Source organism: Bidens hawaiensis, unplaced genomic scaffold, assembly GCF_021521415.1.
Source record: "Bidens hawaiensis isolate Kalapana, Puna unplaced genomic scaffold, B.hawaiensis_p1.1 tig00009543_1, whole genome shotgun sequence".
NCBI lineage: Eukaryota > Viridiplantae > Streptophyta > Magnoliopsida > Asterales > Asteraceae > Bidens > Bidens hawaiensis.
Window position 1 is genome coordinate 19,468 of NW_027491711.1, and position 15,736 is coordinate 35,203.

Below are 15,736 nucleotides of genomic sequence, written 5' to 3' on the forward strand. Positions count from 1 at the left end.
TGGTGTAAATTAAAAAAAGAGAGAGAAACAGACTGAAAATCTAAGAGTTTGTTCTTTTTTAATAACTAGTAGACAAAAAATACAATTTTTGTCCTTTAAACATTGTCAATTTATGGATCATATCCTTTAAAAATTTTACTTTCATTCCTTATCCTTTAGATGACAAAGTACCTTGATTTTTATCCTTTAACTTAACGGTCATCCAAAAAACCCGTTAAGTCCTTGCATGTGCCAAGCATGTGAGGGTGAAAACGTAATTGCACCCTTTATTTTTAAAAAACTTTTTAGTACATATTATTAGACCTAAATCTCTCTCTCTCTCTCTCTCTCTCTCTCTCTCATTCAACCTTAGCCATCCACCAAGGCTCAGATCTATCTTTTTTCCATGGATTCTTAACCACCGGCGACTATAAGTTCCCATTGATGAACCCCAAAATGCTTGACATAAAATCATCAAATTAAGAACCTTTTTGAATAAAAATCATCTTGTTTTTTTGGGTAACTAATGGTGCACGAAATCTCGTTTTTCCGACCACCACATGGAATCCATCCGATTCGCACTATGGGAATCATCTTCGTGTTCATTAGCATACCCAAGAAATCCACCCAATTTGCAAAACTATCTATGATAATTGACCAGTTTGTTCGTTTCTTGCTACTCATAGACCAAGGAACATGCCCAGAGTGGCGGTGGTGGTGGACTGCGGCAGTAGAGTCCAATTTTTAGGGGATGGTGACTGTGACCGGCGGTGGCAAAATTTGGTTATGCTACTGGTTTTTGGAGATGATGGTGGTAGCGGCGAGTTAGGTGATGGTGACTGGTGATGAACGAGATAGATGGTGGTGGCTGTATGGTGAGAGTTGTGGATGCTCTGATCTGTCCCTGAACAATATGAGGAAGAGGAAGGTAAGGGTTAGGTTTAAAGTTGGAGTAAAAAGACAGAGCATACAAAGTAGAGCGGAGAGTGTGTGCACATGTTCGATGTTGTGCGCCGGCAAGGGTTGGCCAGAGAAGAAGGTGGGGGTGTGGATGTGGAAGATATGCAACTGTGTGTGTGTGACAAAGAGAAGTGAAATAATATATATTAAAAATTTTATTAATTATTAATAACAAAGGGTTGGAATTACCGTTTTACCCTCTCAAGCATGGACTTAACGGGTTTTTTGGATGATCGTTAAGTTAAAGGACAAAAATCAAGGTACTTTGTCATTTAAAGGATAAGGAATGAAAGTAAAGTTTTTAAAGGACATAATCCATAAACTGACAATGTTTAAAAGACAAAAATTGTATTTCTGTCTAACTAGTATTGTATTTTTCATAAAAAAATTAATTAAAAAATAAATAATTAATATTCAGCAGTGTAAAAGTAAGCTATAAACGAGCTTAGAATGTTGTAGGGTATTCCATATGTTCAATGAGACGAGAAATAATTGATTTCTCAGTTAATCATAAGAAAAATCCGATAAAATATTTATTTTAGAAAAGTTGTAGCATAAGTGTTTTTTATAGTGAGAATTTCTTGTGTTTAATAATTTAAGTCATGTAGCCAATAGTACTCGTATTTGCGTTTGAAAAAAAATCAATTTTATTCATTACAAATAAATGCTACTAATGTCAGTAGAAAAGAATTTAAAATTCATCTCGTATAGCCCATACAACTCGTATGGCTTCCACTCATATATGAAAATTCAAATTGTCTCGTATAGCTCATACAACTCGTATAGGCCTTCTCGTATTAACTGGTCAACGGATACTGATAAAAAGCTGCCACCTATACGAGTAGTATGAGTTGTACGACTCGTATAGATGGGTCAAAATGTCCAACTAGCAAAATGGATGTTTGAACAGAGAAGTCCAAAAGCAAATCATCCACAATGCAAAATTGCAAACCACATCACTTTGCAAAAAGCTTGTGAATTGTAAGACTCCATTATGACCATGTCATTGTGTCAATTCATATTATTAGAAAAGGAAACATGAAATAAGTTAATATTTGGGGAAAGTCATCCATGACAATCATGTCTACCACCAAATTTACTTAAATAGGCATCCACGGCAGAAGCGGCAACAAGCGAAAACACACAGAAATACCCAAAAAGTGAGAAAAAACCACACAAGATGTTCGTACATATGTTAGTGTGTAACACCCTGAAAACTTTGTGTCGAATTTGATAACTTTGGAAGTTGAGGGGCTAACTAGTCAGTATGCCAAAGCTAAAGTTCAAGGTCTAATATGAAAATAAAGAAAGTTTGAGGATAGTGGACCGCTATTAGAATGCCTAACGGTCCAACAATGAATACTTGTGTTTGGATCCTTTACATATATGGTTTAACGGTAGTGGAAGCCATGAGGAAAATGGTTTTATGTATGTGTTTATTTGCTAGGGATATGATTCTCCTACACCACCCCCATATGCCTATACGGCTCGTATAAGCCTATAGGGTCGTATAGGCTACGCATTACTGATAAGGGGACTGAAAAAATAGTTTTTTTCAACCTATACGACCGTATAGATCTATACGAGCCGTATAGGCATATGGGGGTGGTGTAGGAGGATCATATCCCTAGCAAATAAACATATACATAAAACCATTTTATAGGCTACGCATTACTGATAGGGGGGACAGAAAAAATAGCTTTTTTCAACCTATACGACCGTATAGACCTGTACGAGCCGTATAGGTGTTAAATGGCTCGTATTGCTATCTGACACACCATAAAACCTATACGGTCGTATAGGGCTATACGACCGTATAGAAAACTTTTGCAGAAATAAGTCAGCCTTTCTTTACCGCTACCGAAAAACAACTATACAAGCCTTATAGTGTTATACGAGCCGTATGTTATGTCCTTAATACATTAAAATGTAAGTTATTAACGTATTAATATTTAAAACTGTGTCAAAAAAATTGTCTATACGACTGTATAACCCTATACGACCCGTATAGGTCTATACGATTATATTAACGTATTGATATTTAAAGTTAAAAAATTGTATATACGACCGTATAGGGCACTACAGACAATGAACGACAAGCTTCGACACAAACTGATATGATTCAGATGTTATACGACCGTATAGTCCTATACGAGCCGTATAGAAAAAATAATGGTGTGTGAGGATCCAAGGTGGTGTGGGAGGATCCTAAGCCATTTGGCTAAGTCCCCAAGTCGTGTCCCACTGAGTTGTCTCGATCGAGTTCTTAGCCTTGTAGTTATACCGAGTAATAAAAATGTTTTGAGTTATTCAATGTTATTAACCAGTTATGTGCTGGCATATTTTTAAAACTATTTTCAGGTAATCAATCAATGTGGTTTTTAAATATTGAGTTTTGGGTAGCAACACATCTTGTTACCTGTTTACCTTCTGTTTCGATGTAATCATTAATTTGGTAATAAATTTGGATATATTTATTTATTTATTTTTTGATAATTATTACTAAAAGTTGTTAATAATATGGAAAAATTAAAATGCAAAGGGAGACAAAAATGAGAAGTGTGAGAAGGATTTATGACCACACAAAAACCCTTAAAAATAAATTCAAAAAAAATAATAAAAAAATCATAACTTAAAATATAAATAAAAAACAAAAAAATAAAAAAAAACTAAAATGTTTCACCCATCATTCTCGTTAAAAAAATCGATGAAAAGACACAATGCCGCGATCAAAGACACAATTATAACTAAAAAAAGACACAACATATCACAAAATATAACACAATGTTGAAGAAAATATAACACAACGTTGAGCAACATAACACAATATCAAGAAAAATAGACACAATGCCAAGAAAAAAAACACAATCAATGACGAAAATAAGCACAAAACACAATGTTAAACAAAAAGAAACAATGATATTTTTCACTCAGCATTATGTTTTTTTATTAAATTTTGAGTTATAATTTTTTGATTAATTTTGTTTGAAATGATTTTTTTGTGTGGCTATAAATCATTTTCATCCTTCTAATTTTTGTCCTAATTTGTAGAATAACTTAACCCATTAATATTAATAATAATATTCTATAATGTTAAAATATTTTAATTCTAATATTTAACAACCGACAAGAAGTTTTCTTTTTAATAAAAATGGTAAATACAATAATTACCAAATTAATTAGCACCTTCCAATGTTATAAAAAATAAGATCATTTTATAAAGGTTTCTTTAATGCAAATGCACCTAGAAAACTGATTTGATTCCCATAAGACAAAGCCCCACATCCATTCTCTTCTCTGTTTGCACTTGTAACAGAAAGAGAAGGAACTCACTCTCCCAACAATATTATTATTAATGTCTTCTCTTTCTGTCTTCTTATAACACCAAACATATCTCATATTTCCTTCCCAGATCCTCACCTAAATGGGGTCTATTTGAATCTTTAAACCCGACCCAGATCCTGTAGATCCTCTAGATTCCAACCCAAATGGAGAAAAGACACATTATCATATTGATTGTGACTTTATCTTCTTGTTTTGTTTTACTTGTTATTCTTTTCTTGATTTGTGTTTGTAGAGCAAAAGGGGCTAAAACAAATGAGTCATGGGATCAAGAAGCAAACCCTGAGTTTAAAGAAAGTGGTGTTGAAGATTTAGAAGTCAAAGGTGATTTTATTAAGTTTGAAGGTGGTGAAGATCTCACTTGTTTTGACATATTGGATGCTCCTGGTGAAGTGATTGGGAAGTCAAGTTATGGTACTTTGTATAGAGCTAACTTGTTGGGCGATTCAGTTTTGTTGTTGAGATTCTTGAGGCCAGCTTGTACTACTGGGAAAGTACAAGAGATTATGCGTGTGGTACAACTTTTAGGGTCTATTAAGCATCCTAATTTGGTGCCTCTTTGTGGGTTTTATTCTGGACCTAGAGGTGAAAAGCTTCTTGTTCATCCTTTTTACCGGAGAGGAAATTTGGCTCAGTTTATTAGAGGTAATTTTCTATTTTTTATGCACATTTATCTTTAGTTTCTTGATTTGCATATTAAAATAAAAAAATATTAGACCTTTATTCTTTTTTTTTCTGATTTTTTTAAAGATTTTGAATGAAATAAAGTTATTTTCGGTCCAATGATATATTCTTTATGTGTATGATTATAAATATGATTTTTACTTTTGCGTTTTCTTTAAAGATTCTAATGGTGCCCTTTATTTTATTTTATTTTTTTGTAATCTTATTTTGAATGAAATAAAGTTCTTGTTAGGCAATGACAATTTCTTTGTGTATGATAAAGATTTGATTTTACTTTTGGGTTTTGTTTAAAGATTCTAAATGAAATAGTGGCCTTTTTGAGCAATCATAATATTTGGGCAATGTTAAATAGCTGACGCAAGCAGAAGTTATGTCAGTAGGGTACCTGTGATGCGTTAAGTGGTTGTACTGTACAACCATTTGATGCAATTTATGTGTTAGCCAGCTCCTACAGCACTGGCAATGTTGTAATATGTGCAAGTTTTGTTGTGCATATTCAACCCAAGCAGGTTAAAATTTTATTTACTTGGGGTAAATAAGCGACCTTTTATTTTATGATTTTCTAGTACATATTTTATTTAAAAACAATTTTTATACCACTCATTATTTTATGTCAAAGGTTACAAGATCTTGTTGATATCTTGAAGATTAGGACCGTGTGATGGATAGCAATTTGTTACCAAATTTACAAAATAGTATCATTGCCTAATTTTCATATAAAAAATGACCTTTTTGCCCTTGAAAAGTCAATTTTTGGCTCTATAATAATACAGTTATATAATTACTCAAAATGATAATTAACTATTCATCTCAATTATTAGTTCATCACTGCCTGGCAGTCTTCTTCATATAGAAAATATGGATTTATTCTATATTTAAAGGTTTTTTAACTGGATAAAATATATAATATGCATGTGGGGAGGCTATGCCGGGTCATTCTGGTCATCAATTTAGATCTTTGTTTTTATTAGATTGTCTTCATATATTTAATAACCTTCACATGCCGTTGATTATAATACTTCCAAAGTATGTCAATTTTGGGCCGACATTTTACTTTCAAGAGTCGAAATCAGTTAACTTTTCAACGTAAGAAATAAGAATCACTTATATTACTTTAGGGTAAATTTTAGGGATGTCATGTTTGTACACTTTTGTGTGTGTACCGTCATCCTTTTTCATGTTGTGATACACCTATCATACAAGTCGTATCGTATAGGTCTCATACAACTCGTATGATGGGTGTTTGAATAGGTCAAATAGTATGTGAATAACCAAAGCCAATTTTTATTATAGATAAAAGCTACAGAGTAGTTGTTTTTATTGTGTCACGCACTGTTTAAATAATATTTTACAAAGGTAAGTGTATAAATAACACAAACATGAAATGACCAAAGTGACCCTTGCTATTAAAAATAAAAACTTAACCCCTACAACCATTTTCTAGATTAGTGTAAGCAAAAGCATATAAAAACCATAAAACCATAGTTATCAAATGCTTAGACGCACTTAAGGTGCATAGGCCTCTCCGAGAGCCTAGGCGCAAAAAAAGCGAGGGCCTCAAATAAAAAAGCGCAATTAAATAAAAACTTCTAAAAAGAATTTTGCAATAGAATATATCACTTTTGGAATTCACTAACCAAAATATCCAAATTGTTCATACTTGAAAAAGAAAATTTCATAAAATAATAAATATTAAAACAAAAGCCAAAAGATCTTGCTTTGTGATTTGCAAGCAATGTCGTTCAATATAATGAGTGGTTGGAGCTAATTTTGTTAATTTGTTGAATTTTAGGTAAGTTGTTTAAATAGGTTAAGTGCTAAATCAAAGAAAACCAAATAAAATCAAGGTTAAGAATAAAAAAGAATCTAAAATATTCTGAACTGCAGATTTTTCTCCTAAAATTGCCAAGGAAGTCGCTATACCATCGACTCGCCCTAAAAAAATCGCCTAGGCGATAAGGCGCACCGCCTTTAATAACTATATACTATGATAAAAACTAGAAACTGGTTATTATGACTAGATAAGCACTTTCAAAACGCAAATCCAAACGTTCTTTAGTAACCACATTCGTACGGCAGCTTATGTTTCTTTGATTATTGCTGAGCAGATGAGAACGGAGACTCGCACAAATGGGAAATCATTTATAGGATATCAACCGGCGTTGTTAGAGGATTAGATTATCTGCATACAAGCCTTCAAAGGCCAATCATCCATGGAAATCTCAAGTCAAAAAACATACTTTTGGGCAGAAACTATCAACCATATGTATCAGATTTTGGTCTGCATCTTCTCTTGAATTCAGCAGCGGCACAAGACATGCTAGAAGACACTGCTGTTGAGGGTTATAAAGCCCATGAATTAACTCAAATGAAAGATTCTAGTACTGAAACTGACATCTACAATCTTGGGGTCATTTTGCTTGAATTAATAACGGGCAAGGAACCGATTAATGGGAAAGTAAACCCCGATCAAGACTTGCATTTGCCAACCGCGGTTAGAAATGCAATGCTGGATCACCGGATGTCGGATCTATACCATCCGGATGTTCTTGAAGATGATAACGGTGGTCCGAGTCGTGTTAATGAAGATATTATTATTAAGTTTGTGCAACTCGCGTTGGCTTGTTGTTCGCCTTCGCCTTCTCTTCGGCCCGACATAAAGCAGATTTGTAAGAAGCTTGAAGAAATTGGACCAAAATCTTGAAGATTTGTAAATGGTCAAAATCTTGGAAACAATGAGATGATGAATGACCAACACATCTGTATTGAAAAGGGTGTTTTTGAAATGGGTCAAACATGTTCTTGAATGGTCAAAGTCAGAGTCTTTAATGGTGGTTGACCCATTTTGTGAACAAGATCAAAATTGCCAATTATGAGTTTAGATATTAATGTGTTTTTTTATTAATGTGTGTTTTTTTAATAATACGTTGTTTGAATATATTTATAAAAAAATAAAAATAAAAATTTTCGCTGGAACCCCTGCTGGAGCCCCTCCACACCAGGGGCCAGGGCTCCAACAACCCCCTTATCCAGTTTCTCTCTCTGTCACACGTCATAATATTATTGGTTGGAGCCCCCACTAAAGCCTTCATTAAAGCCCCCACACCCCTCAGCCTTATTGAGAATATTCATAGAGATTTAACTGTTTTCTAGATTCTATACAACTGGTAGATATGACAAATCAAGTATTCCATTTTTTTATCTCTCACCAATTACAGATCATTTTCTTTAAATATTTAGCTTTAGCTGGCAAAGATGGTTATGGGCCAAATTGTCTACTAGGTGATGGAGAATATGACTAAATAATACAAAGTATGATTAGCTGAAATGATTGCGTGTGGAATATGAATCATTTTTGTTCATTTATTTGATAATGCAATAATTCAACAAGATTCCAAGGAGAATCATTTAACAATATTTGTATTCATTTAATTTGTTTAGCATTAAGATATAAAATACACAATCTATCTAGCACTAACATATGTATACATCAAAGCTTTTATGAGCAGGAAAACTTGAATCAGCAGAGTGCATTTGGGGCCGCTCAGCATGGACCTACTTACCTTGCTTGTAGACAAATCATGAAAACCGACACATCAGGGTAGTGTCATCCAAGGACGAGGCCGGGTACTTCACAAAAATAATTATCCGTTAAAAGTACAAGGACGGTATCATGTCATCCATGAACTGCTATGGTACCCGTTTACGACATTAAAACTGAATATAATAATATGATATATAATGTTAACAGGTAATATATAATATTTAAAGTGTTGAAGTTAGGTGACAGGAATCAAAATTGGGTTTTGGGATGAATATGAGATTGGTTTTAGGTGATAGGAATCCAAATATGTAAATTTGAACCAACTACTGCCAAGAAAACCACCAAAACCCGCAGGAAGCCAGTAAACCCAATGGTTAATGAGTAATCAGGTACTCGAAAAAAATGTGGGTGTAACAATGTATGTGTTAAGGTTGTACAATTAGGGCTCGTTCGTTTCATAGAATTTGTGAGAATTCAAAGGAATTGGAATTAAAATCTCATGACATGGCGTGTTCGTTTCGTTAGAATTGAAATCTTAATTCTATTTTTGTGTGTTCGGTTGTCAAGGAATTGGAATTGAAATTGGACTTCAATTCCTTCAAATTCCTTTAAATAAAAGAATTCTAGATCCTTACAAAATGTGAAGGATTTCAAGTGAATTCGTTGAAATCTTTTCTCGAGTTTTTTTTTACGAGAATAACGAATAAAACATTTTAGTTTTTTTAGATTTTTTGTTTTTGATTTATATTTTGAGTTAGGAATATTTTATTATTATTTTTAAATATGTTTTTGAGGGGTTTTTTATCTTAATAGAAAACCCCCTAAAAAATAAAAAAATAATAATTGAAAAAATCATAACGCAAAATATAAATAAAAAACAAAAAATCTAAAAAAACTAAAATGTTTCCGCTGTTATCCTTGTTAAAAAAAAAAACCGATTTTAATTCATTTGTCAAGCGAGCACGTCAAGAATGAAATTGGATTTCAATTCCTTCAAATTTCAATTCCTATTGTAATGTTCATATTCCAAATCTAATTCCAAATCCTATACAAATTCCAATTCCATTCTATTCTGTGAAACAAACACGTCCTTAAGGTATATGAAATGCCAAACCTAGCCCATTGTCATCCTTACATATATAATACAACATACAAATTTAAATACACACCAAATAGAACAGCTTTCACATTTTTATATGGCACTCCACACTTATATTAATCACGCCATCAAATCTACCAACTCTGCAAATCCTAATAACATTACATGTGAAAAAAATGTCAAAATCTTCAATACACTAGGAAATGAAGAATGGAGATTTTTCACATATACCATTCAAGATATCAAGACATGGATAATTGCTGGATCACATAAAATGACCAAACACCCCATAAGATTTTGTTTATTGTCTCATTGTTCAAATCTTACCCCTAACAATGAATCAAACTCCATTCTCCTTTAAACACATTAGCATCCACATCAAACATGCATACCAACATTCCATGAAAAACGTCAACCATTAACTATCTAGATTAACCTTACATACCCGAGTTTCAACATAAGATATCAAGGGCGAATAAGCTAGAACAAAAAAACTATATGTTTACGTTTTTATCACTTTAACCAGACACATATCAAACAAGTATCCCACAAAAAACAAAAGATAAGTACAACATTCTCATAGAACTTTAGAAAGTGACTCGAAGAACAAAAAAGCACCTGGCCACCGACCCAGTTTTGAAAACCCATCGCTCGCAACAGACAGCCTCAACGGTTTAGATAACTCAAGATCACAAAGCTCCTCAAAAGTCTTCAAACCAATATTGTACTTTATAGCCTTCCCAGGTATTTCCAACACCAAAAACGAGTCTTCTTCTCTTTCACCCTCAACAAAACAATGTATCACAAACGGCTGCACGAGCCTGAAATGGCCTAAAGCCAGAGCAATTCTATCTATTTCCGGGAATCTTGTCATTACCTGATTAAGATCAACATGGTACTTCACAGACCACCCTGAATAGTCCCTATGCATTTCATGAACATCAAGCTTCAAACTTGGAGGAAATATGTCGATAAACAACAAACAATCACGAGATTCAACCAGAGGATAACAATGCTGCTTAACATTCCAACCATCATGCACTACAGGTGTCGAAACTCTATCAACCTGATCCTCATTAACCTTCAGATAAAAAATAAACCCTTTCTTGTTGATCCAATGAACCGCATCATTCCAATAAACACCACCTGTAAACTCTGTATCAATCTGATTACCAAAAGGTTTTCCAGACGTCTTCCATCTCCCGGTTTCCGACAAGTAAATCTCCATGGTGTAAAGATCATCAGTCCAGTAATGTCCTCCAACGCATATAACTTTGTAATGACATGATTTCAAAGGATCAAATACTAGCGTCATACCGCGCGGTCGCCTTCGAAAATTAGGTCTCGGAAGGCTGACGACTTGATTGATTGTTGGATTGTAAACATAATATGCAGCATTGTATTCAATTGACTTTGTAATCTTACAAAACTGTTCATGCAAACTATAACAAAGCATTAAACCATTCGAAGAATGAAGCACAATTATACCTGCAGGACACAATAAACAAAACAAAGTTATTGTAGCAGTTATCCAAATGCTTAGAGTTCGATCACTCTGCCCTCTAACCTACAGTTTGTAACAGAATTTACGAATTGGTTTCGGTTTGAAAACCAAAAAAAAGAAAACGAACTGAACTGAATTTATAGATTTTAATTGGGTTGGGAGGTCTTGGGTTCGAGTCCCATAGGTGACAAAAGTTAAACAGAAATTCACTGTTAAAAAAAAATGTATAATAGTCAATAGTTATCAATTAACAAAATGATTCAGAGTAAAATCATTACTTTGTGCCAAAATAGAATTTTGACCCAAAATGTTCAAGCTCAAAAGGAAAAACTGAAACTGAACTGAACCCAAACCGAAAAAAACTGAAGTGAACAGTTTTCAAAAATTCAAAAACCGTCGATTTTTTATTCGGTTTCAGCCCAAATCCTAACTAAACTGAATTTATAGATTTTCATTTTTTATTTTAAGTAATTTATATAAATTTAATAAATATCAAACTCAAATATTTTAGTCCAGATGTATAATTTAATTTACAAAATGATTCAGAGTCAAAATCATTATTTCGTGCCAAAAAGAAATTTTCGGCCCAAAATGTTCAAGACGTCAAGCTCAAATGGAAAAACCGAAACCAAACTGAACCGCACAGTTTTCAAAAATTCAAAAACCAAAGTTTCGATTGGTTCGGTTTCAGCCCAAAATGTTCAAGCTCAAATGGAAAAACTAAAACCGAACTGAACCCAACATTTTTCAAGAATTCAAAAACCGAAGTTTCGATTTTCAGTTCAATTTCAGCCCAAAATATTCAAAACTGAAACCGAACGGAACCCAACAGTTTTCAAAAATTCAAAAACCCAAGTTCCGATTTTCGGTTCAATTTCAGCCCAAAACCGACCGCACACATCCCTAATATGTACCATCACATTCAATTCCATTTCCAATCCCACAAACTAATTCACGCAAACTACAACAACAAAAGATTACCTGAAGTAGACCCATCTCCATCAAACTCCAACTTCTTAAACGGCGGTTTACAATTACAATTCCCACGATCAAACGGCACAAACTCATATTCCGGGTTACCCACATTCCCAATGCTCTGTAAAAACAACCCGTGAGGTGGGTTAGGGTTAGGGTTTCGAATAGCCGCAAACCGGTGGTCTGAAATCAACGAACGCCAGTGTTTGGACACGCATTTTGACCGGAGGAGTGATCGGATGGGTAATCGGAGGAGGATTTCGGTTAATACGTCGTCGTGTGAAGCCAATTCGGTTGAGGATAGTAATATCGGGTGTTTGTTTGATGTGGGGTTTTGGGATTTGAGATACTGCTTGATGTTGGTTTTCATTGTGTGTGGTTGTGGTGTCTGGTGGGTGTTGGACGGAGGTCCGGTGACGTGAAATCAAGATCGGCGGTGAGTGTGGACGGTGATGATTCGGACCAACAACTGGAATCTGGGCTTGTGTCTCGTTCGTAAGGCACACGTAGGGTGAAAAAACCCCTGTTTTTTACAAGTAGATGAAATTAGTTAATTAATTAATTAATAATAATAATAAGGGTTAGGTTTATAATAGGAAGTATAGTTTTTGTCGGAAGGATAAGAAGTAATCTTGGTTATTGATTTTGAACATGGATGGTTGAGATTAGTTTATGGGGAAATCAAGTGTGAACATAAGGGGAAGGGTATAAAAGAAATAACACATTTGTTGACTTTCTATCTCCACATGTAAGGCACATGCCAAATTCCCCCCATTATTTTAAAACGTCCATAACTTTTTTTTTACTACGTTTTATTCAAAAACAAATTCATCATAATAACGAGTGTCTTTTTATCTTTAATATGAGTACCATATTGTAATATAAAAATAAAAAAATATTAGTGGGTTTTTATAGATTGTGTTTTACCAAATTGTGTTTTACAAAATTGTGTTATACAATAGTATTTTTTATGGTGTTTTTTTTTCGTTGTGTTTTTCCATTGTGTTTTCTACATTGTGTCATACAATTGTGTTTTTATCATCGTGTTTTTTTTTTCATAGTGTTTTTTTTCATTGTGTTTTTTACATTGTGTTTTTCATAGTGTTTTCCATTGTGTTTTTTCGGACTTTTCTGGCGAGGTGGTGGCGGTGGGCGGTGGAGTGGTGGTGGATGTAGGAGATGAGTGAAGATGTAAGTATATAAGTGGATTTTTTAAATTAATGTAAGTGAGTTTTGATATAAAAGTGTTAAGACAAAAATATCCTCCTTCCTAGCCTTCTTAGGAAAATCAAACCTCTTATTTGAACCTAACCATAATAATAATAAGTATTTGTATCCGTGCGTTGTGGTGGTTTGGTGGAGTGCGTTAAGTGCATTATATGTTTGAAAGCTACGGGTGGCGATGTGGCAGTAGCTCGGTCCGTTTTAATTCGTTATGATGAAAGTTTTGTGATCAAACGTGAAGTGTAAAAGTTTTGCTAACATATGTTTACTTTGTACCATTATTAACATGTGTATGCTATATACATAATCGAATAATCAAAGTGTTTGTTTATATATTTTTTTTTATTTTTACAATTTTTTTATCTTGTTTTTCGTGTTCAGTGTATAGTGTTCTGCATAAACTACTTTTATATACATATTAATCAAACTTGGATCATCAATTCATGGTTTAATTTGAAAATCGAGTTTGCTTTGTCTTTGATTCACCTAAAAAAGTCAAAAATTAGACTCAATTTGGTTTAGTATGAATTTGTCTTCTTTCGTCCTATTTATTAATCGACTACCATTAACTGTTTTTTTGTTGTTTTTTCTATAAAAACAACTCAACACTCCTTATTCCTATTTTTAAATTACACATTTTATATAACTATGGAGTCTAAAACCACATCAATTGAAAAGATTGTTATCAATATACCTTGATAACGCTAGACCTAAGGCTTTTTGATGAAATACCCCTAACTTTACCTCCTAAATTTCAGTCAAACTGAGTAGAGGAGTAAAACATTTCTAAATTTGTAAGTTCACCGATTTTTAAAAGTTGTAGTTATTAGGAATTAGTATTTTATTTGTATGGCAAATCTTATTATCCAGTGGGTATGCATGTATTTGATTATTTGATCCATTAAAATTTGGCATGCTTTGATATAACCCAACCCGTGTCTAGTTGCACTTCTTCTGCCCGTGGGCCCACGTACAAGTTTGTTGGGCCGGCCACAGTGAAAATTCAAATCTCAAGTTGTGTTTGGATCAAATCATTACTCTTTTATTTCACAACATCAACATGGCTTGTTTTTGTAGCTATGGTTTTAGCTATTTTATCTGCATTTGTGGACTCCAAAAGAGTAAAAGATTTCCACCTTTAGCATGTTCTTTGTTGCTCGTATATATATCAAGTCGACATCAGAATTTCGGGTCAGTCGTAAAAACCATTCAATAATCAATTCAAACGATTGCTAGTTCAAAATTTTATGGATAGCCTCTTAGAAAATGGGTTTTTATGTTCAAAAATAAAAAGGAAATTAACGTTCTTTCCCTGTAAATTAAAAAAAAACTTAAAATATAATTAAATAAGGTGATAATTTGGATAATGGAAAGAAAATATTTAAAATGGGTGTGTATAACCATGATTGGCAAAGGTTCTACTCCCTTGGCATGAATTGGATGAGAGAGTACCAAATACGATCAATTAGGACATATTAGGTCACATTAAGGAAGTGTTTGGTACCCCTACCGAAAATCCTAAAAATGAGTAACATGCCGAAAATTCCGGTACAGTATCGATCCAGAACCCTTAAAAAGTCGATACTCGATTCAGTACGCTATTGGTACCTGGTACTATTTGCTCACCCTAGGTCACACCTTATTCATCACAATCATGTTATATTAATTCAAAAAATGGTTTAAAAAAAACAGAGAGAGAGAAATTTGGAAACAATGTCATTCACATTGGGTCACTCATCCTTATACCAACAATTTAGCCAAATATTGTATTATGTCCAAATTTCGTCAATTTGTAAAAGCTGGCACATGCATCTCATTCGTCATAGACTCATATCTATCGCTAATTATTTTTGAACGCATCCGCATCTTATTCCTCATAGCTTTTAATTTCAAACTAATCATCATGGGTCAAAGTAAACCCAAAAGTATTAAACCATAATTTCAAATCCAATAATCAATAATAAAAAATCAACAAATAACTGAATTAGCAAATTAACTAACTGCATTAACATAATAACCAATTCAAGCACATATAATAATAATAACACTCAAATTCAATCACACAGATAGAAAACAACATGTTTGAGCTCGAAACAACATGTTAGGGATTGAAACAATCTGTGATGAGATGCTCGAATGGTTCTTTCTTCATGTGTTAGGACAGGAAGTGGTGGAAGACAAGCATACTGTTGGTATTTAGTGGCGAATGTGGTTGTAAGATAGGAGACTGGGTGGTGAGAGGGGACTCGGGGAGTATGATGATGAATGGATGAGCTCATTTGATAAGAAATACATCACAAGAACTAGGTGGATAATGTCCAAGTGGCCAAATTAATTGTTTTTAAGTACTCAGAAAACATTAACCTGACTTAATTGACTTTGTCATTTGTTAGTGAGTTAATTTTGGTTACATAAAAGCATAATA

The 15,736-nt window shown here is 33.6% G+C and overlaps 2 protein-coding genes across 2 annotated transcripts; one reads left to right on the plus strand and one right to left on the minus strand.

Annotated features, from left to right (window-relative positions):
* The first annotated feature begins 4,287 nt into the window (after positions 1-4,287).
* Positions 4,288-7,806, plus strand: LOC143532790 (putative kinase-like protein TMKL1). Its single transcript, XM_077027734.1, has 2 exons — positions 4,288-4,926; positions 7,074-7,806. Exons 1-2 carry the CDS (start codon positions 4,428-4,430, stop codon positions 7,667-7,669), a joined length of 1,095 nt encoding a protein of 364 aa, XP_076883849.1. The 5' UTR covers positions 4,288-4,427; the 3' UTR covers positions 7,670-7,806.
* Positions 7,807-10,122: 2,316 nt separating this feature from the next.
* LOC143532791 (F-box protein At5g07610-like) lies at positions 10,123-12,457 on the minus strand. Its single transcript, XM_077027736.1, has 2 exons — positions 12,094-12,457; positions 10,123-11,096 (listed from the first exon to the last, which is right to left on the minus strand). Exons 1-2 carry the CDS (start codon positions 12,455-12,457, stop codon positions 10,186-10,188), a joined length of 1,275 nt encoding a protein of 424 aa, XP_076883851.1. The 3' UTR covers positions 10,123-10,185.
* Positions 12,458-15,736: the final 3,279 nt, after the last annotated feature.

Excerpts from the sequence above, each read along its gene's own strand:
- LOC143532790 (XM_077027734.1), top strand. The coding sequence starts at position 4,428 with ATGGAGAAAAGACACATTATCATATTGATTGTGACTTTATCTTCTTGT. Across the intron at positions 4,927-7,073 it reads TTTGGCTCAGTTTATTAGAG|ATGAGAACGGAGACTCGCAC; the intron begins GTAATTTTCTAT and ends ATTGCTGAGCAG.
- LOC143532791 (XM_077027736.1), bottom strand. The coding sequence starts at position 12,457 with ATGAAAACCAACATCAAGCAGTATCTCAAATCCCAAAACCCCACATCA. Across the intron at positions 11,097-12,093 it reads TGGAGATGGGTCTACTTCAG|GTATAATTGTGCTTCATTCT; the intron begins GTAATCTTTTGT and ends TGTGTCCTGCAG.